Source organism: Bufo gargarizans, chromosome 3 (genome assembly GCF_014858855.1).
Source record: "Bufo gargarizans isolate SCDJY-AF-19 chromosome 3, ASM1485885v1, whole genome shotgun sequence".
Taxonomy (NCBI): Eukaryota; Metazoa; Chordata; class Amphibia; order Anura; family Bufonidae; genus Bufo; species Bufo gargarizans.
The window spans coordinates 49,440,208-49,460,937 of NC_058082.1; the positions used below are offsets into that span (position 1 = coordinate 49,440,208).

The 20,730-nt window shown below is 43.8% G+C and overlaps 1 protein-coding gene across 1 annotated transcript in view; it reads left to right on the forward strand.

Annotated features, from left to right (window-relative positions):
• Positions 1–20,730, forward strand: part of COG6 (component of oligomeric golgi complex 6) — a 152,540-nt gene that overhangs the window by 75,090 nt on the left and 56,720 nt on the right. The window contains 4 exon segments of the mRNA XM_044287377.1: positions 6,992–7,120; positions 9,168–9,259; positions 10,496–10,560; positions 14,751–14,842. Coding sequence (XP_044143312.1) covers positions 6,992–7,120; positions 9,168–9,259; positions 10,496–10,560; positions 14,751–14,842 — 378 coding nt within the window.

The following is a 20,730-nucleotide window of genomic DNA, read 5'->3' on the forward strand; positions in this document are numbered from 1 at the left end:
GCTTTGTTCCCGAGCGCTTAGGATAACAGTGATTTACAGCTGCTTTACCGCGATTATTGTGGGGTTTTTTTCTGAAAGTTCTCGCCGACAAAAAAAGCCACCAGTGAACCTCATACCAGGATAAAAGTACAAAGGGGGGTTCAGGCACAATGGGCGGCTAAGCGGTGGAATTACCAGGGAGATGATGTGAGTCATTTAGCCTGTCCTTGCTATGTGATGCACAAATGGATTTACTGTCTCCGCTTCTCACTCCCTCCTTCCACTTGAAAAATATCTGTTTATTGTAATTTTACACTGTACCATAAAGAAGCTCCGAGATTTGTAAAACTGGGGTAACTCCACAGTGACCTTTCATATTCATAGAAATTGCAGAGATTTTGTTAAAAGCCTTTTATTTTCCCCCAAGGCCATTTTTAATGGCCCAGTAAAGATCTGTAAGCTATAGCTGTGCGGTTACTACCATAGAAGCAAAGCTCTGTCTACTCTTATATATGTGTGTGTCTTAGATTTTGTTAGTAGTGTATGCTATTAACTATGCTGTAATGAAAGGATATCGTTTTTTTTTTTTTCTAGCAATATAGCTAAAAAAAATATATAGTTTTTTTTTTTTCTTTTGGGTGGCCTTGGCTACACATACTTTACACTTGCATATTAAATTTATCTTCATATTGGTAACCTACAGTATGTCAGAAAAATGTAAGTGCATATTTATCTATGTAGATATTTACATAGAAAGTTGCAATAGTTAAAGGCGTCGTCTGACCTAAAGAAAAAGAAAAAAAGAAAAATACAGGGAGACCTTTTTAGAATAATATAAAAAAAAAATATATATATATACTCACTGTCCCAAACCCAGTTGATGCCAGCACTGAATCTTCATCCTCCCCTGCAGGCTTTGTTTTCCTGACTGCAGCTGTGATATGCCGGTGTACTAGCCAATAACTGGCTGTATACTGCTGGGGCCACCGATTGGCTGCAGGGGTCACATGTTGTATACACAAGGCCGTCTTTAATATTGATTGGATCCTGGGCAAAAATTTACTTGGGCCCCCTGGATCCCGCCTTCCCACACCTTAGCAGGCAATCACGCCCTCCACCACAACACACACACAAAAAATCCACACATCTGGTAGAGTCCAGTGATTGACTGTAAATACTTCCAGTTCTGAAGACTCCAGCGGCTCAGGATCAGTGCTCTGGGCAGCTGGGCTCAGGCTGGAAGTGGGCACCGCTCTGCAGGAAGGAGACCAGGGCTCGGCTCACCCTAGTGTTACAGTGCACCCCAGCACCCCACAGTATGCAGTATAGCACCCTATAGTATACAGCAACCCACAGTATGCAGTTTAGCACACCACACTATACAGTACCCCACAGTATATAGTAGAGCAGTATAGCAGCCCACAGTACACAGCACCTCACGGTATACAACACCTCACTGTTTACAGCACCCCAAACTTTACACGATACAGCCCCCCACACTATACAGTACAGCAGTATAGCACTCCACACTATACCGCACCCACAGTATACAGCCCCCCACACTATACAGTACAGCAGTATAGCACCCCCCCCAGTATACAGCCCACCACACAGTATACAGCCCACCACACAGTATACAGCCCACCACACAGTATACAGCCCACCACACAGTATACAGCCCACCACACAGTATACAGCCCACCACACAGTATACAGCCCCCCCCCCCCCCCCACAGTATACAGGCCACCCCCCCCCCCACAGTATACAGCCCACCACACAGTATACAGCAGTTTACAGTATATTAACATAACAGCCCCTGTCACCTTTTTCTGATGTAATCTTTACACAAAAAAGCTCCACAGTTAACTTCTGCAACACTCAGTAGGACCTGTGATGACCTCATAGCCATGTGACCAGTAATTGCTAGGTTACTGGTCACATGGTAATGATGTCATTAAGGTCCTAGAGCAAAACTCATTAAGGTCCTAGAATTAAGATAATTAGCACAGTACGATCATGATGCCTGTGTAGCCGACAGCCTGACACCCGGGGCAGTAGCTAGCAGGGCTCAAGAGGCAGCTGCCTTGGGCCCCCCAGGAGCAACTGGGCCCAGGGCAGCTGCCCCTTTTGCCCCTTGGTAAAGACGGCCCTGTGTATACAGGCACATCATTGCTGCAGCCGGAACATTAGATCATTGCTGCTGTGGCAGGAAGGAAAGAAGTGGCAGCGCTGGAATAAAGGTGGTTTGGGAAGGTGAGTATCATTTTTATTATTATTATTCTACCAGTTTCCCTGCAGTTTTTTAATAAGATCTTGAACAACCCCTTTAAGCTGGCCAGACACCTCAGCCAATGGCCGGGAATGGACAGTCTTATGAACGCTCGTTCCTGATAATTGGTGTGTCTGAAGATGCCGCAGATCCCCCACGATGAGTGAGCAAACGCTTGTTCGTCGGGTGAAACAATCTTTCGTGCGGACACCAAATGTTTTGTTTCTGGGCAGTAGATTGTGCAGCCTCCGCAGCAACCTACTGCCCAGAAACTATGTACCTGTATAAGGACGAGCAAGGTGGTAGCTGCCTATAAATGCAGAACTTCACCTCTATTAACGAGCAGGTAATTGGAACCCTTCCTTCCTGACAATTATCTGCTCATCGGCGCAGTGTAAATGCGCCTTTTCTCTCCTAACCCCCCCCCCCCCCCCTTTCTCCACACAGATGCATGCTCAGTTGTAGGAGAGGGAAGTAAGACCTTTATCTCTCATGTCCCCCAACAATGCCAAAAGGGCAAAATTGGGCTGCAGTCCTACCAAACCCGTTAGGTCCGCTCTACATTAATTTTGTATGACCAGCTTAACGGCTGATTCACACAACTGTGTTCGATCTGGGGAACATGTTCGGTATGTTGGCCGTACAATAGGCTCCCGATCACATAGGAACCGCCTGTATCATAAATTGCTATGCAAATAAGCTCTTTGCAGACTCTACCTCGAACGCCACTAGATGTAAGGTATCTATCCTATAAGTCAGCCTTTTAAACAGACCTTGAGACATGACTTGGATAATAACAAAGCCAGCACCTCATCTGCTGTTTGGGGGAGATTGCCCTTCATTAGTGCAGAGCAGAGAGTACTGGCTTAACTGAGTGTGATAGATTTTTAGGATAGCTACCTTGCATCTGGTCGCATTAGAGGCTGAGCTTGGTAAGAGGTCATTTGCATCCCTTCCCAGAATTCCAGAGGAGCGTTGCCTGGCCTATAAGTCTCCTCATGCCAATTAGGTGCTCTCCGTAAGGAGATGCAGTCATTTTGGATAAGGAAAGCCGCGGTCTGTCCGGGAGATGTGGCTGATACAGAGACCACGTTTCCCAGACCCAGCATGGTTGTGTGAATCGGTCATCACTTCCTAAATAAATCTAAAGGGGGCAGGTGCAAAAAACAAGCACTAAGATGCAGCAGCACCCGACAAGGCGCGAAGATATATGCAAACATGGAATTATATTTCTTAGTATAAATTGCAGTACTAGATTTACTATACTTTGCAGGTTCTTAGTAGAGATGGGAAGTTCGGATCTTTTACATGAATCTGTTCATTCAAATGAACCGATTCATGAATCAAATCTTCGATTTACTTGCTGGCTTGGGCTGACAGGCAAGTGAACCGAAGCTCAGGACAGGAGCCGTGGTGCTCAATGTCACCCAGTCTACAGTACCAACTATGTGAGTATGTGATAATAACAGTAACACTGGCTGACCACTCAGACGTAAAGTAGTACACAGTGTACACATCACACAGCTAATGGAAAATAATACTGTGCAATGTGATCTCCTCTAATCTAAACTCTGTGTCATGTCATTTCTCCTATCTCTCTGCTGACTGTCTGTCCATTATCACTGCTGCAACAAAAGCTTTGGACTCGGTGTGACACAATTCTTTTAACTCAGTAACTCATCTGATGACGATTCTTTCACTCAAAAAAATCAAATGAGTCTATAACTAAGCCTAACTTTCACACTGGTGTTTTGGCTTTCCGTTTCTGAGATCCGTTCAGGGCTCTCACAAGCGGTCTGAAACGGATCAGTTTTGACCTAATGCATTCTGAATAGAAAAGGTTCCGCTCAAAATGCATCAGTTTGCCTCCGTTCCGCTCTGGAAGCGGACACCAAAACGCTGCATGCAGCGTTTTGCTGTCTGCTTCGCGAAACTGAGCCAAACGGCACACAATGCTTTGGAGGAGGACACCAAAGCGCTGCATGCAGCGTTTTGGTGTCCGTCTGACGAAACTGAGCTAAACGGATCCGTCCTGGCACACAATGTAAGTCAATGGGGACGGATGCGTTTCACTGACACAATCTGTCACAATAGAAAACAGATCCGTACCCCATTGACTTTCAATGGAGTTTATGACTGCTCCGTCTTGGCTGTGTTACGGATAATACAACCGGATCCGTTCATGACACATTCATGCGGTTGTATTATTGTAACAAATCCGTTTGTGCAGATCCATGACGGATCCGCACCAAACGAGAGTGTGAAAGTAGCCGAAGTAGAATCGTTTGATTCTTTTAGGCTACTTTCACACTCGTGTTTGGTGCGGATCCGTCATGGATCTGCACAAACGGATCTGTTCAGATATTACAACCGCATGCATTCGTTCAGAACGAATCAGGTTGTATTATCTGTAACATAGCCAAGACGGATCCGTCTTGAACACCATTGAAAATCACTGAAGGACAGATCCGTTTTCTATTGTGCCAGATTGTGTCAGTGAATATGGATCCCCATTGACTTACATTGTGTGTCAGAACGGATCCGCTTGGCTCAGTATTGTCAGACGGACACCAAAATACTGCAAGCAGCGTTTTGGTGTCCGCCTCCAAAGCGGAATTGAGGCGGAACGGAGGCAAACTGGTGCATTCTGAGCGGATCCTTTTCCATTCAGAATGCATTAGGGCAAAACTGATCCGTTTTGCCCCTGAACGGATCTCACAAACGGAAAGTCAAAAAGCCAGTGTGAAAGTAACTAGTAGACTCTCATTAGATTCTTATACGCAGTGTACTGTGTGTGACAGATCTGATTGGTTGCAGGGAGAGGGTGGCAGAAGCCTGCTTCCACTCTAGGATCATATTGCACAAGACCTGCGCTGCTAGAGTCTCTCTGCTCGCAGTAGGTGGCGCTAGTGCTACGTCACAGACTGAGCCGTTTCAAACGGATCAGCGCAGTCAGATGAATCGACTTCTCCGGTTCAGTGAAAAGAATCGATTCAAAAGAATGATTCGTTCATGAACCGGACATCACTAGTTCTTAGCGCACATTGTGATCAATTTAAAATAATAACAATATTACATGTCTGCACACATCTGACTGCAGGCTGCATCTTCCGGTTTGTTTGCATTTACATAAAGTGTTGCGTATCTTGGTGAATACATCACATTATTATTTAATAAGTCTAATGTTAGTTGTCAGTCTTTGCTGAGATCTTATAATGCTATGGTATACATGGTTTTCCCTGCATCACATTATAGTAAATTATCTCATGTGAATCAACCTACACAAATCATATGGTCTGAGCCAGCGAGGTGCGCTGGGAGAGCTTGTCCTGCGGTTATTGCTAGTCGGGGTGTGCTTAAGAGGAGAGGCTGGGGTGACTGCATGCAGACATGGACTTGTAACATTTGCTCAGGACTGGGTGGTGGGAACATAAGCACAATGACAGCTAATGTGACTGGTGGAAAGGAGGGCAGGAGACGTCATCATGTCCAACCAAACACGCAGATGATAGGTCGACGGTAGTTAATGGGGTACTCCAGTTATATAAAGTTATCCCCTATTTACAGGATAGAGGATAAAGCATGAACAAGACAAGTTACAAACTGGCACAGAAGGAGAGAGGGCCCTGCCCGTGAGGGCTTACAATCTACAAGCTATTTGTTCGGCAGGGATCCTACTGGTGGGACCACCATCAATCATGGAAATGTGGACCCCATACCCTGTGGATCCCTCAAAATTTACGGAGCGGCTGGTCTGGCATTGCTCGGCCACAGCATTCATTTCTATAGCCATGTACAGCGCCCGGCTATCTCCAAAACTCTCATAGAAATGAATAGAGAAGCTGAGGGCATGCCTGACCGGCCACTCAGTTCCTTACGGGAGATGCGTGGGCTACTGGGCCCTAATTCTTGGGATCGGTGGAGGTCCTACCACTGGGTAGATGATAACTTTTAGCGTTTGTGTGACTTCAGCAAGAGGCATTTATCATGTAGAGAAAGTTAATACAAGGCACTTATTAATGTATTAGGATTGTCCATATTGTCTCCTTTGCTGGCTTGACTAAATTCACATTATACACTGCTCCGTTTCCATGGTTACGACCACCCTGAAATGCAGCAGTGGTGGTCGTGCTTGCACAAAAAAAAGCACCAGCCTATGTGCGCTCCCACGGTCCTGGCCACCAGAGAGACAGGCGCTTTTTCCTATAGTGTGAAAGCATCACTTCATATATTTTATATTTGCACAGCGCTGTTGCATTGTGTTTGCTTTTACTTTTGTATTTTCAGCCATGGTGACATGAACCTGCTAATTTTTTTGCAGTACATGTTTCTGAACTAAATATTTCTTATAATTCTGCATTGTACCGTTCCTCTGTTAGAACTCTTGGAAGTCTGTGAATAAATTGACATCTAGAAATGGCTATGCCATATCAATGGTGCATTTCCTTCCAAATGTTGATGCTATCCAATCAGTGTTGTCAGTGTCAGACTGAGCAGGCAAACACCCTATTGACAAGGTGAATGGTCACGCTAGTTAGTCTTATATTTCCAGGAGGAATAACAGAGAAACGCCACAACACAGAATTCTAAGACAAAGTGCCTCAGAATTGTTATTTCTTGGGGAATATACTACAAGCTGACAGGTCTTCTTATAGATATTTTTATGCACATGCCTGGTGGTGCTTCACTGAAACTCATTTCCAGATTATAAAGCACTATTTTTTCATATTTTTTGCTGACAGATATACATTGGATGAATTTGGAACAGCAAGGAGGAGTGCGGTAGTGCGTGGCTTCATCGATGCACTCACTAGAGGAGGGCCTGGCGGTACCCCACGTCCCATTGAAATGCACTCTCATGACCCGTTAAGGTAATGTGTAAGTAGTTAGTAATACTACCACATAGGATTTTGTAAGACATTTACCTCTGGGATTACACATCGGGGAGAATTTACAAGACCTGAATGCTAGTTTTCTGACCAAGGGTGATCACATATTTTTGTGCAAGTGGCATTTTGTGGGGCTTAGTGGAAGGAGCCTCCTCAGCCTGTCACATTCACCATAATCTACTTTAGAAATTGAGTGCAAATTATAGCTGAAATCTACAGCACCCTGTGCGCTCCCATTCATTTCAGCAGCCTCATAGAAATGATTGAAGGGCGGCCGCACATGCGCAGTGCGCCTTCTGTGACTTTCCCAGAGGTGGGACCCCATTGTCTGAGATGATACATTCCCTTTAAATACGGTACAGGAGTGCACCTCGTCATAAATTTGGTGCATCTTTCTCCAGCAGACTTTACACTTAAAGGGGTTGTCCGAGTTCTGAAAAAAATAATATAGCACTGAAAATCTGATATATAACTGAGCTAAGCAAGTTTTATGCAAAAAAATATATATATTTTTCCTAATTTCTCTGATTTCTTTTCTGGCCCTTTGTTTACATGCAATAAAAGCACTATCTGCCCCTCCCCCTGCTCTGCTAAGGGAGTGAATACAAGAGCTGCCCTGGGTGACATGTCTGCCTGCTGGGAGACTCAGCAGCATGTTGTATGTGTAGGACTACAAGTCCCAGCTGTACAATGACACTGCTAAGGGTGTGGCTACAAGAGCTGCCCTGAGTGCTGGGAGACTCTGCAGCATGTTGTATGTGTAGGACTACATGTCCCAGCTGTATAATGACACTGCTAATACACACAGGATCTTCCCTCTCACCTTCTTGTGCAATGTTCTCTCTAGTATGTCAGCTCCAGTGCCCAGCATTGTCTCCTCACTGCCTGCAGAGCTGTGCAGCTGAAGGGGTTAAGAATCCTAGCAGAGAGTAGATGGCTGTGAGGGAGGGGGGGGGGGATGGGCGGCGGCGTGGCCAGCACAGTGACGTCTAAACGACCTTTATCAGAGCAGGGAGAGAAGCTGACATCACAGGTCATGTGACCCTTAGTGAAATCTGATAAATTAGGCACTGCAGATAAAGTGAGTTCATTGGAAAGCTGTTACATTTGCCTAGTTAGGAACATAGAAAAAACAAAAAAATTACTTTGATAACCCCTTTAAGTCTGGAACATGAAACAGAATTGCAAATCCACCAAGTTATCTCCAGTAAGGAGCCTAGCAAGTAGGATGAGAGCTGAAATCACTGCCACCTTGGGGGTCATTTACTAAGCGCACGACGCTACTGTTTGGCATTAAAAAAAGTCTTAATACCCTGTTTTGCAACTTTTTTTTTATATGCCTGTGCAACAATACTTGTTATGCTGTCCTCACCACTCGGGAGCGGTGGGGGCTGGGCCTTTGGTCCCAACAAATTTACTGTCTCTTACGTCTGGAAAGGGGCGTAAAAGAGGTGTGAAGACTACTTCAGTCAGAGGCTGGAGTAGTTTTCACTCGTGGCCCACGGACCGCTGAAGGTGTGACTGCTTTATGATGAGGCTTACACTTCATCGTAAATTAGCCGAATCCTCCGGCAGTACAGAGGGGAAACAGACTTTCTTTTTATGTCAGTCTTTGTAAATGACCCCCAGTGTTTCCAGAAGCGCTGAACATAAAGGGAGATCTTCCCGTGCTGCTCTGCTTCTCACAAGGAGAAAACCCACACAAGCTTACAGCTGTTTTTTGTTTTATAGTTTTTTTTTTATGCTGCAAGCTGTAGGAGGTTCCTTTTAAAAAAGTTGTCCCGAACTAAAAAAAATCAGTCAGTTTGGTCCCAAAATAGTAAAAAGTGAAAAAAACTAACTTTATGAACCTCACTGATCTTCCTCCGGGTCCCTGATGCCGGTTCTGTCTATCCACACCTCCGGTCCTGTTGACCCATGGAGCACCACTGTATTTTTCATGTATCCCTTATAATATCTGCATTCAATGTGACTCGCTTGTTAGATCTCTGTGTGTTTTAATCATGGCTTAATCTTATTTAATAAAAAGATATGTCGGGGATATGCTTGCCTGGCTGCATCAAGCAACTGCATCAGAGAAAGAGCATCTGGAGTCTTTGTTAAAGCTCGTAAACATCCAAGGTAAGGAGTGGCGTGTGCCCCTTTATTCATTTTTCTATTTTAATTTTAGATGATAAAATAAATAGATTTTACACCAAGGGTTAGAGGGCATCTGTTAGCAGATTGGTACCTATGACACTGGCTGACCTGTTACATGTGCACTTGGCAGCTGAAGGCCTCTGTGTTGGTCCCATGTTCATATGTGCCCGCATTGCTGAGAAAAATTATGTTTTTAATGTATGCAAATAAGTTTCTAGGAGCAATGGGGGCGTTGTCATTGCACCGAGAAGCTCTGCTCTGTCTGCAACTGCTGCTCCCTCTGCACTTTGACAGGGCCAGGCTGTGAAAATAGAACACCTGGCCCTGTTGGTGAAAGTGCAGAGGGCGCAGCAGTTGCAGAGAGAGCTGAGCCTCTAGGTGCAATGGCAACGCCCCCGTTGCTCATAGAGGCTCATATGCTTATATTAATTTTTCTCAGCAATATAAACATGAGACCATTACAGACGCCTTCAGCTGCCAAGCGCTCAGGCAACAGGTCATCCAGTTTCATAGGTACAAATCTGCTGACAGATGCCCTTTTAAAGGTCTTTTCACCATAGGCAGTAATGGCTCATTCATAGCTGATGTGAAAACACCATTTATCAGTACGTAAATTTTTTTTTTTTATATTTACGGATTCCTTCTTTAAAGGGGCTGTCCAACCCTTTACATGTTATGGCATAGATCAGGAAAAATTGATATACATTATAATCACTCGCATAAATCATAGAAATCAGTAGTTAGTGATCTGGGACATATCTCATTTATTTTATATTAAGAAGTAAAAGTTAAGTATTAAATAATCCAGATCACTAACTACCGATTTCTATGTTATGGCATATGCACAAGATAGGCCGTCACTATCTGATCAGCGGGTCTGAAAACCCACACCCCCTCGAAGAGCCATTCTGTAATAGCTCCAGCAGCAGAACTACACAGCTGCGTCCGTTGTGCAGGAGATGGTTACTGCAGTGCTGTTCCCATCATTTCCAAGGGAGCAGGACTGCAGTTACTGGCTCCTTCTGCAAAACAGCTAATCGGTGGGGCTGCAGGGTGTTGGGCCCTCGCTTATCAGACAGTGATGGATAGGTCCTTTAAAGCTTTGTAAGCTATAAAGCTTTTGTTGGAAGGCTGTCTTTGCTGCTAGTGTGAGGTCCCAGTGCTTTTTGTTACACTTTGATTTGTCACTTGAGATCCAGTTGGTCTGTTTATTTTCAGGGGTTGAAGACCATATCCAGGAGGTGGTAGGACACATCACTGAAGGAGTCTGCAGACCATTGAAGGTTATTATCACTAACCCTTTTTGTGTATTTTATTTTGCACTATGGTTATTAGACTGCTCAGTGTATGAGAACGATGCACGCTGCGGTTTGTATCCCGGAACAGCCTGCCGGAATTCACACTGGTTGACCTGTTGCATGTGCACTTGGCATCTGTGTTGGTCCCATGTTCATATGTGTCCACAGTGCTGAGAAAAATTGTGTTTAAATATATGCAAATGAGCCTCTAGGAGCAATGGGGGCGTTGCCGTTACACCTAGAGGCTCTGCTCTCTCTGCAACTGGCGCGTCTTCTGCACTTTTATTGACAGGGCGTTTACGCTGTTGGGTCCTGTCAAACAAAGTGGAAAGGATGCGGCAGTTGCAAAGAGAGCAGAGCCTCTAGGTGTAACTGCAACGCCCCATTGCTCCTAGAGGCTCATTTGCATATAGTCAAGTATAATTTTTCCTAGCAATGCGGGCACATATAAACATGGGACCAACACAGATGCCTTCAGCTGCCAAGTGCACATGTAACAGGTCAGTCAGTTTCTAGGTACAAATCTGCTGACAGATGCCCTTTAATTGTCCCTGACTGAGTGAATTGTTTGACTATTTCTAAACCTTTCTGCTCGTTTCCCATCAATTTGCCGAAAAATAATTTAGGTTCAGTGTGTAATGTTTTTGTACCGATTCTTCGAAGACACCAGAAGGTCACATTCTGCTGTTATCATCTTTATTTCTCATAATTGCATTTGTCCAACCCTAGAGAGGAGCATGATAACACAATCACGTTCTCAAGGTTGTGTTTTTGTGTGACGTTTTTTTTATGTATATAAACATGAATGTTTACGATGCTGGTGGGAATCTTCATTTTGCAGTGTGGTGGGCAGAAGCCATGCCCTTAGGTCATGCCCGGAGAGGTCCAGAACACTGAGATATGGGAGCTATTTGACAAGGTCATCAGACTGGAAAGTTGGGGGTCATCAGCGATTTACTTTCCCAAAGTTATTCAATAACAATAATAATGAAAATATATCTATTTTGACTCCTTAACACAAAAAAAACTCTTCTGGTATCAGAAAATAAAAAAGTGGGCAGCAACTGAAAGCTCTTTGTTAATTGCAGTGAAACTTCAATTTAAAGAGGAGCTCTCAGCTCTCCTGACATGTCTGTTTTAGTAAATACTTGTTTTCCCCATCATATAACCACTAATGATAGCGTTCAGGAACCTAAGGTATGAAGGAGTCCTGTTTCCTAACAAGTAAGGCCTCATGCACACGGCCGTGAGCGGTCCGTGATATGCCGGGCTGGATTCCTGCTGACCACAGGAGCGCACGGTGTCATTGATTGCTTCATTGGTTGCTATGACGCCGTGCGCTTCATGTCGCCGCTGCACTACAGTAATACACTCGTATAGATCATATTACTGTAGTGCAGCGGCGGCATGAACCGCACGGCGTCATAGCAACCAATGACGCCGTGCGCTCCTGCTCTGAACAGGAATTCAGCCCGGCATACCACGGACCGCTCTCGGCCGCGGAACACGGCCGTGTGCATTCGGCCTAAATCATTTCATAAAATTCCCCGGACTCCAGGTAGTGTTTAAACACTGAGAAAGCTACAGTGGTCCTCTAGTGTAAATGCCCTGCGAACAAAAGTCCATGTGACAATATTCCTGGTCTTTAATGTATGGAAATAGAGGGATATTGTGCTTGAAGGCCTTTTCGGGAAGCCATGCAATTTTACTGAAAGCTAAAAATGTTCTTAAAGAAGTAATCATTACTCACCTGGTCAGTCCCCATTTATTCCAGCTGCTTTTTAGTTGCTCCCGTTAGTATTTGTTTCTGGCACTGCAGGGAAGATGCGTCAGACTACTTGAAGTGGTCACTGCAGCCAATCGATGGCCTCTGGTCACTTGAGGTAGTTAAGTATGTCATCACTACAGTGCTGTTCCCACCACAGTGTTGATGGAGCCATCTAACTCACATGGCCAGTGAGGCTAGTGATTGGCTGCAACAATTACATGGCGTAGTTGGTGATGTTGTTGCTCCAGATCTGGAAACATAGACTGTTGGAACGTAGCAATAAAGCTGGAAATGCGAAACACTGGGGGTTTGAACAGGTGAGTGCTAAACTAAACTAACTATATGGCACCTTATGAGCCCAGTGCAGCTTCGATTGCTCTACTACAGTCACAAGAGGATTAGCAACATACTATCCTGAGACTATAGTGATCACTAGTAATAGAAACACAACTCATGCTGTGCTCCTCTGAAACGGACTATATGGTAATAATCCAGCACTTAATATACCTTAAAGATCAAATATGACAAATTATGCCACATAAGCTACTAGATTTTTTTGGACTACTATTTTTAAAAAAATTATTTTCATTTTGTGTAGATCTAATTTATATTGATGTTTCTTGCTCATTTATAGTTGATCAACCATTTTTATATTATAATTGTGTTCATATGTAAATAAATACATTTTTTAATTATATTGTGCAGCCATACAATTATCAGATATCTGAGTGCTACCCAAACAGTTTTTAATTCTCAATTTAAAGATAATCTATAGCTGTTTTGACCATACCTAACTGCAGCAATACATAAGAGCCGGCAAGAGCAGAACAAACATACCTATTGTGGAGCTTTTATTATTAGGAGTAGTGTAAATATAAACTTTTATTCTGCCAGATTCTGCTCCTATAAATGCCCTGGAGGTGGCGCTGCAATATGAAGTGCTCTCTGCATTGACCTGGTTTGTATCCCCTCTCCTCTGCTCCATCTATAGTATCCAGTCAGGAGACCACAACAGCTGTCACTCAGATTAAAGGAGAGGGGATATTAATCCACTCAGTGCAGAGAGCACTTCACAGAGAAGCCCTGCCTACTGGGCACATTCAGGAGCAGGACCTGGCAGAATAAGGTCTCATCATGCACACAAACGTATTTCTTTCTGTGTCCTTTCCGTGTTTTCCGGTTTTTTTTTTTTGTTTTTTTTTTGCATACCCATTGAAATAAATGGTTCCGCATTCGGTCCGCAAAAAAAAAAAAAAAAAAAAAAAAAGTTACTCCATGTGCATTCCGTTTCCGCATGTCCGTTCCGCAAAAAAGTAGAACATGTCCTATTATTGTCTGCATAATGGACAAGGATAGTACTGTTCTATTAGGGGCCAGCTGCTCCATTCCGCAACATACGGAATGCACACGGACGTCATCCGTTTTTTTGTTTTTGCGGATCCGTGTTTTGCAGATCACAAAATACATATGGTTGTGTGCATGAGCCCTAAATGTTCATATGAAATCTGCTTCGGATGATAAAAGGTCTGCAAAATATATGTCCGAACTGCTAATAGGCTCCCTTTGTGGTGGAAGTGTGTTTTAGTGGAGGAGGAGTTTTTTTGGAGGGAAATTTGAGGCAGATTTTTCTGCAAGTTTTTCAGCCAAAAGTGGATCCAACAGGGAGAAGTATAAATCCTTCCTTTTAGGCCTCATGCACACGACCGTTGTTGTGTTCCGTTCCGTAAAATGGGGTTCCGTTGTTCTGTGATTTGTTTCCGTGTGTCTTCCTTTATTTTTGGAGGATCACCAGACATGAAGGAAAGTAAAAAAAAGTCTAAGTCAAGTTTGCCATGCAAATGATCGGAAAAAAACGGACGCGGATGACAATCTTGTGTGCCTCCGCGTTTTTTCATGGACCCATTGACTTGAATGGGTCCGCGAACTGTTTTCCATCAAAAAAATAGGACAGGTTATATTTTTTTGACGGACTGGAACCGGACGCGGATGACAAACGGTGCATTAGCCGAGTTTTCAACGGACCCATTGAAAGTCAATGGGTCCGCCGAAAATCACGAAAAACTGAACAACGGACACGGAATGAAACAACGGTCGTGTGCATGAGGCCTTACTGTATATTTTCACTTCGAGTCCACTTCTGGCTTTGCCTGAAAATCTGCCTCAAAACAAACTCCTCCAAAAAAACTTATTACACACAAACTGGCAAAGTAACTGAACATTTCATTCTCATTCTGTGCTGCAGTTTTCCACTAGTCTGTGCTGCATTGTTGTCACTTGACCAGTTGTACGGCCGGTTGTATTGCGGTATAATGTCTAGATCCCAGCTGGGATATTTATTAGGTGCTGAGTAAGTAGACAGTATGAAGTCGTAAATGTTAACCTGGTATTTATGTGATGTTTATTTTAGGTCCGTATTGAGCAAGTTATCATTGCCGAGCCTGGTGCCGTACTATTGTACAAAATCTCTAATCTACTGAAGTTCTACCACCACACAATAAGGCAAGTACTTCTGGGATAGCAAGCACCAGGGAATACTGCATTACACGTAATCTAGGCTTCCAGTGTCTTATTTATTATATATATATATATATATATATATATATATATATATATATATATATATATATATATATATATAATTTTTTTTTTTTTTTTTCTGCAGACTTTTTCACAAATAAATTTCTCACACTTTACAGTTACATGTCCTGCTTTTGGGGCTGTGTTTTTTCTTGAGATGTTTATCTGTGGCAATTGGGGGGGGGGGGGCGGCAGTAAAACCATACATCACTATAAACCTTTAAAGGGAACCTGTCACCAGGATTTTTGGTATAGAGCTGAGGACATAGGTTGGTAGATGGCCACTAGCACATCCGCAATGCACAGTCCCCATAGCTCTGTGTGCTTTTATTGTGTAAAAAAAACCATTTGATACATATGCAAATTAACCTGAGATGAGTCCTGTATGCAAGATAAGTCAGGGACAGGACTCATCTCAGGTTAATAAAAGCACACAAAGCTATGGGGACTGGATATTGCGGATGTGCTAGCGGCCTTCTAGCAACCCATGTCCCCAGCTCTATACACAAAATCCAGGTGACAGGTTCCCTTTAAAATAGTAAAATGCTGCATAGAGTCAGGACAATGGGGTGACTGGCAAGAAAGAAACAAGGTGCTTCTTGTTGGTTCTTATTACAGACAGAGCATTGTCCAGCAGCTCTAGATCCTCCTTGTGCCAGCACTGTCCTTTATGAAGACATCAGCAGTGTACGGACTGGCAGTCTGGCTGGGCATCAGGGTAATGGTTGCTGTACTATGGGCTGGTAACATCTGGGTACTGGGCCCATGTCGCCCAAAGAAGCCACTCAATGGTTGTTCTCCCTTACAGTCAGAGCTTAGAAGAGGATGATGGCAGTAGAATTAGGAGGGAGTAAATTACTGCCCCTTGTTTTTGCTACCTCTGTTGTCCAGTTAGGGGGTGGGGTTCTCCCGTCCGTGATCCTGGGAAAGTCTTTGTCCATTAAAGAATGAAGGAAAATAGACATGAAATCCATAATGGCTGCTAATGGCCTCCAAGATCTTAACATGATAGCAGACTCTTGTACACGAACCCTAGAAACCTTCACAAACCCTCCTTAGTGATAATGTTCTTACCCAGTGATATTTCCACTGTATATAATAAGCTAGTTGCCTAATATATAGTAACGATCCTTTGTACTTCCCTACTTTTCATCTACTAATCTTCAAAAGACCCCAGAGCATAACCATCAGAACTGTGTTGTCCAGGGGCAGGGCTGCTGATGTCATCAGAGATATGGCCTGAATGGGGGTAGTATATAGGAAGATAATGAATAAGCTTAAAGGGGTTCTGCAGTTTGTTTAAACTGATGATCTAGCCTCTGCATCTGATCGGCGGGGGTCCGACACCCGGGACCCCCGCCGATCAGTGGTTTGAAAAGGCAGCGGTGCTCCAGGAGCGCTGCAGTCTTCTCACTGTTTTTTGGCCGGCCCACTGACGTCACGACTAGTATCAACTGGCCTGGGCGGGGCTAAGCTCCATTCAAGTGAACGGAGCTTAGCCCCGCCCAGGCCAGTGATACTAGTCGTGACGTCACTGGGCCGGCGGTAAACAGTGAGAAGACCGCGCCGCTGCCTTCTCAAACAGCTGGTCCCGGGTGTCGGACCCCCACCGATCAGATGCTTATGATCTATCCAGAGGCTAGATCATCAGTTTAAACAAACTGCAGAACCCCTTTTAAAGATAAAAACTAGCTTTGAATGAATGTTTACCCATAAATTATACGTACTTAGTTTTTTTTGTAACTCTCCAGTGTGCACGAGGCCTTAAAAATTATACTTAAAGGAGTTGTGCCACTGATTCAGCTAATTCCCTATCAACAAGAACGATCTCCTTCTCCAAAGTGAATGGAATAGCAGACTTCACATGTGTGCTAAGTAGAAACAGTATCATTGAAAGGGCTCACACTAGAGAGAAATGGATACCGGGGGGTTCTCCGCCCACTGGACCACCCTCAGTCCAGCAGAAAAGCCTGAGAAATATATATATAGATCGGGCAGGCACACCCCCTTCTGATATTGCAGGAACACAATCCACGGGGAATCAAATATATTTCAATAGATAGAAATACTTCATCGATAAAAGTGTTTGTCTGATACATATATTCTAAAACAAAACTAAAAGTAAATAGATTAAAAACCTGGATAACGAAATCCCCCCCCTTTTTCTTAAAAAATGCCCAGATCGTGATAATATATCAATAGATTAGTACATATATATTCAGCTAGAAAAAGGGTCTGCAAATGTCAGACAACCGTGAGCCTGTTAGGCTGCGATTAATACGTAGTACACACTGAGGACCATTGTTCCAAGCAGTGGATTCAGATGCTGAATGTAGATGATGCCCAGTACAGATCCTCTCTGTGGTTGAATGCGGCTAAGTATATTCACTCCTCATATAAATGGTAAGTGGCAAGTATCCCGGATAAGCCGTGCTTCACAATGAGGAACGGATACGCAGTCTGCACAGCGTTAGTTGAGGCGGTTAGTGATAATCTGGAGTAATAGTCATTAATGGAGTAATACACATTTACATATTTCTATATCACGTTTGTCAGAGCGGTTAGCAACCATATAGAATAGTAGTAAACGTTGGTAGTAATCCTTTTCTGTAATAACATAACGAATGTCCGTGCGGCAGAATGGATTCCACTGCGCATACAGGTAATCGCTGTCCCAGGCAGTCAAAACTTTATAATACGAGTATACTCCAATGCGAAACTTGAACTCCTCACCGTGGTGTGGCTCCTATGTGGTAGCCGCCGGCAGGCTGTACTGTGTGCGAGCGTCCCTTGCTCTCCGCGCTATCTTGGTAGGTCGCGTGATCGCAGAAGTCAGTCAGGTGCTGTAAATCTCATAGCTTGTACTCCGTGCGCGGAGGATGAAGAGTAATCAATGTCGCGGCTGCACATCGCTGTACATGCCTCTATGATAAGTCCGGATAAAAAGGATCTTCATGATATGTGACACAGAACTGGGCCAGACGCGTTTCGAAGCCTCCTGCTTCTTCCTCAGTGGCTTAACATGTGTGCTGCCACTCCATTCATTCTCTAGGTCACTGCTATTCTTGTGGGGGATTCGACAGTCAGAACCCGGCGGGTCAGATGCTTATCCCTAAGGCTAGGGCTACAGGGTGACATTCATGTCGCACCAAGGTCGCGTGACATTTATTGTGATGACGGTCTATAGTGTTGCCCTGCGACATGCTGTGACTGAAACGCGACAGTTCGACACAATAGACTCTGCCACAAAATCAACTTGTCCTTTCTACAGGATAAAGCTAGGGCTACACGGCGACATAATGGTCATGCGACAAAAGGGGTACAACTACATTGTGACATGTCGCTGTGTAGCCCTAGCTTTATCCTTTGGAAAGGAGGAGTTGACTTTGAGGTCCAGTTGCTTTTCGTAGTCACATACTGAAGCAATGACTGTTGCCTGCGAGCTGTTATTTGCTGTATGTAGTGTTGGATCATGCAGAGATATTGAGGTACGTGTGTAATGGAACAGTGGAAAATTTTAAACATTATATGGCCTAATTAAATTGATAACCACTGGTGGCCCTAAATAAATATTCAAGTTTCATTTTGCAAAAATTTGAGTGCCGTGAATTGATTTACATGAAAATGTAAAACGGACATGCCGGTTTTTGATGCATAAGGCTACTTTCACACTAGCGTTGTTTAAAATCCGGCGTTCAATTCGGACACCGGAACTGCCTGCCGGATCTGGAAAAACGTGTGAAAACAGATTACATTTGAATCCTGATCAGGATTTTGATCACAATGAAAAAATGCATTGGAAAAAACGGATCCGCCATTTATGGACTTTAACTTTTTTTTCCACATTTTTCGGGTTTAACATGCAAAAGCCGGATCCGGTTTGACTGAACACACTGCGCCGGATCTGGCGTTAATGCAAGTCAATGGGAAAAAGATCGGATCCGGCGTTCAGTCAAAGTGTTCAGGATTTTTGGCCGCAGGTAAAAATACAACATGCTACGGTTTTCTGAAATGCCTGATCAGTCAAAAAGACTGAACTGAAGACATCCTGATGCATCCTGAAGGACTGACTCTCCATTCAGAATGCATTAGGATAAAACTGATCAGTTCTTTTCCGGATTTGAGCCCCTAGGATGGAACTCAGCGCCGGAAAAGAAAAACGCTAGTGTGAAAGTGCCCTAACTTTGATGTAAAATGGTAACATAGTGAGAACTATCGTTATAACCAAACCAAATGCCATGACGGACAGAAACAGACTGAGGCTACTTTCACACTTGCGTATAACTTTTCCGGTATTGAGTTCTGTCATAGGGTCTCAATACCAGAGAAAAACGCTTCCGTTTTGTCCCCATTCATTGTCGATGGGGACAAAACTTAATTGAACAGAACAGAATGCTCCAAACTGCATCCAGTTTCGTTTGGTTGCGTTCCCATACCGGAGAGCAAACCGCATAAGCTAAAGAAAACTGATCTGGCACCCATTGACTTGCAATGTTTTTAATGCTGGATCCGTCATTGCTATTTTTAAACATAATACAACCGGATCCGTTCATAAGTGATGCAGACGGTTGTATTATCACAAACAGAAGCGTTTTTGCTGATCCCTGCCGGATCCATCAAAAACGCTAGTATGAAAGTAGCCCGAGTAAGAATGAGTGGATTTAATTGTACTATGATGCTGTTAAAGTGGCTGTTACACAATACATCAGGATGAATGCATTGAGATGTGTCTTACAAGATCCGGCATCTTACGACCAGGAAAAACTGCAGTGATGAGGCCAAGATTTTATAAGGGACCTGTGCCCAAAGCCTGGTGCCAGTCAGATGACTTTTGCATTTGCAGAAATGTCTAGAACAAAACCTGCAGCATATGAAGGCATCCCGTCAGTCAGCAATTTTCTATCCAGTCATTTCAGAAAGATTGTAGTAGCAATGCACCCCCTGAACTCTGGTGAAAGGGGTGACAGCAGTGATTTAAAAGCGATGGACACCTTCAGGGGCATTTTTTTTATGATTGCATTTTACTCATTTTGGGCTGAAATATATATATTTTTTTCAATTGGTCTTAAAATTGCTTTTGTTTTGGAGATACAAGAGTCAAAAAAATCAGCCTGCTGTCAAGCTGTGACTTCCTGTTTTCTTTGAATCCCGTCTGCCGGCAGCTCATGTAAAGCTCTTGTGTCTGATTTTCGAAACACTCATTATAGCTCAGTTCTTATCAAACTGATAAAAATATGACTTAAATAAGTGTTTATGTGGTCAGGAGATCAGAGATCTTGCACGCTATAGGAAAAAGTGTCAACCTCTCTGGTGGCTGGGACCATGGGAGCGCACATAGGCCGGTGCTTTTTCCTAAATTGTGCAAACACGACCACCACTGATGGATTGCAGGGTGGCCGTAACCATGGAAACGAGCAGTGTATAATGTGATGGAAAAATTAATTCAGCCAGCAAAAGAAGCAATATGGACAATCACATTACATTAGTAGATGGCTTGTATTACCTTCCTCTATATAATAAATGCTATTTGCTGTAGTGAGACAACCCCTTTGAAGTACCTTGTCCCATGATATGACACTTTGAGGATACGTACTGTACACTTGTCCTGTGCCATCCTTTCCCCTTAGGCTACTTTCACACTGGCATTTTGGTTTCCGTTTGTGAGATCCACTCAGGGCTCTCACAAGCGTCCAAAACGGATCAGTTTTGCCCTAATGCCTTCTGAATGGAAAGGGATCCACTCAGAATGCATCAGTTTGTCTCCGTTCAGTCACCATTCCGCTTTGGAGGCGGACACCAAAATCAAATTT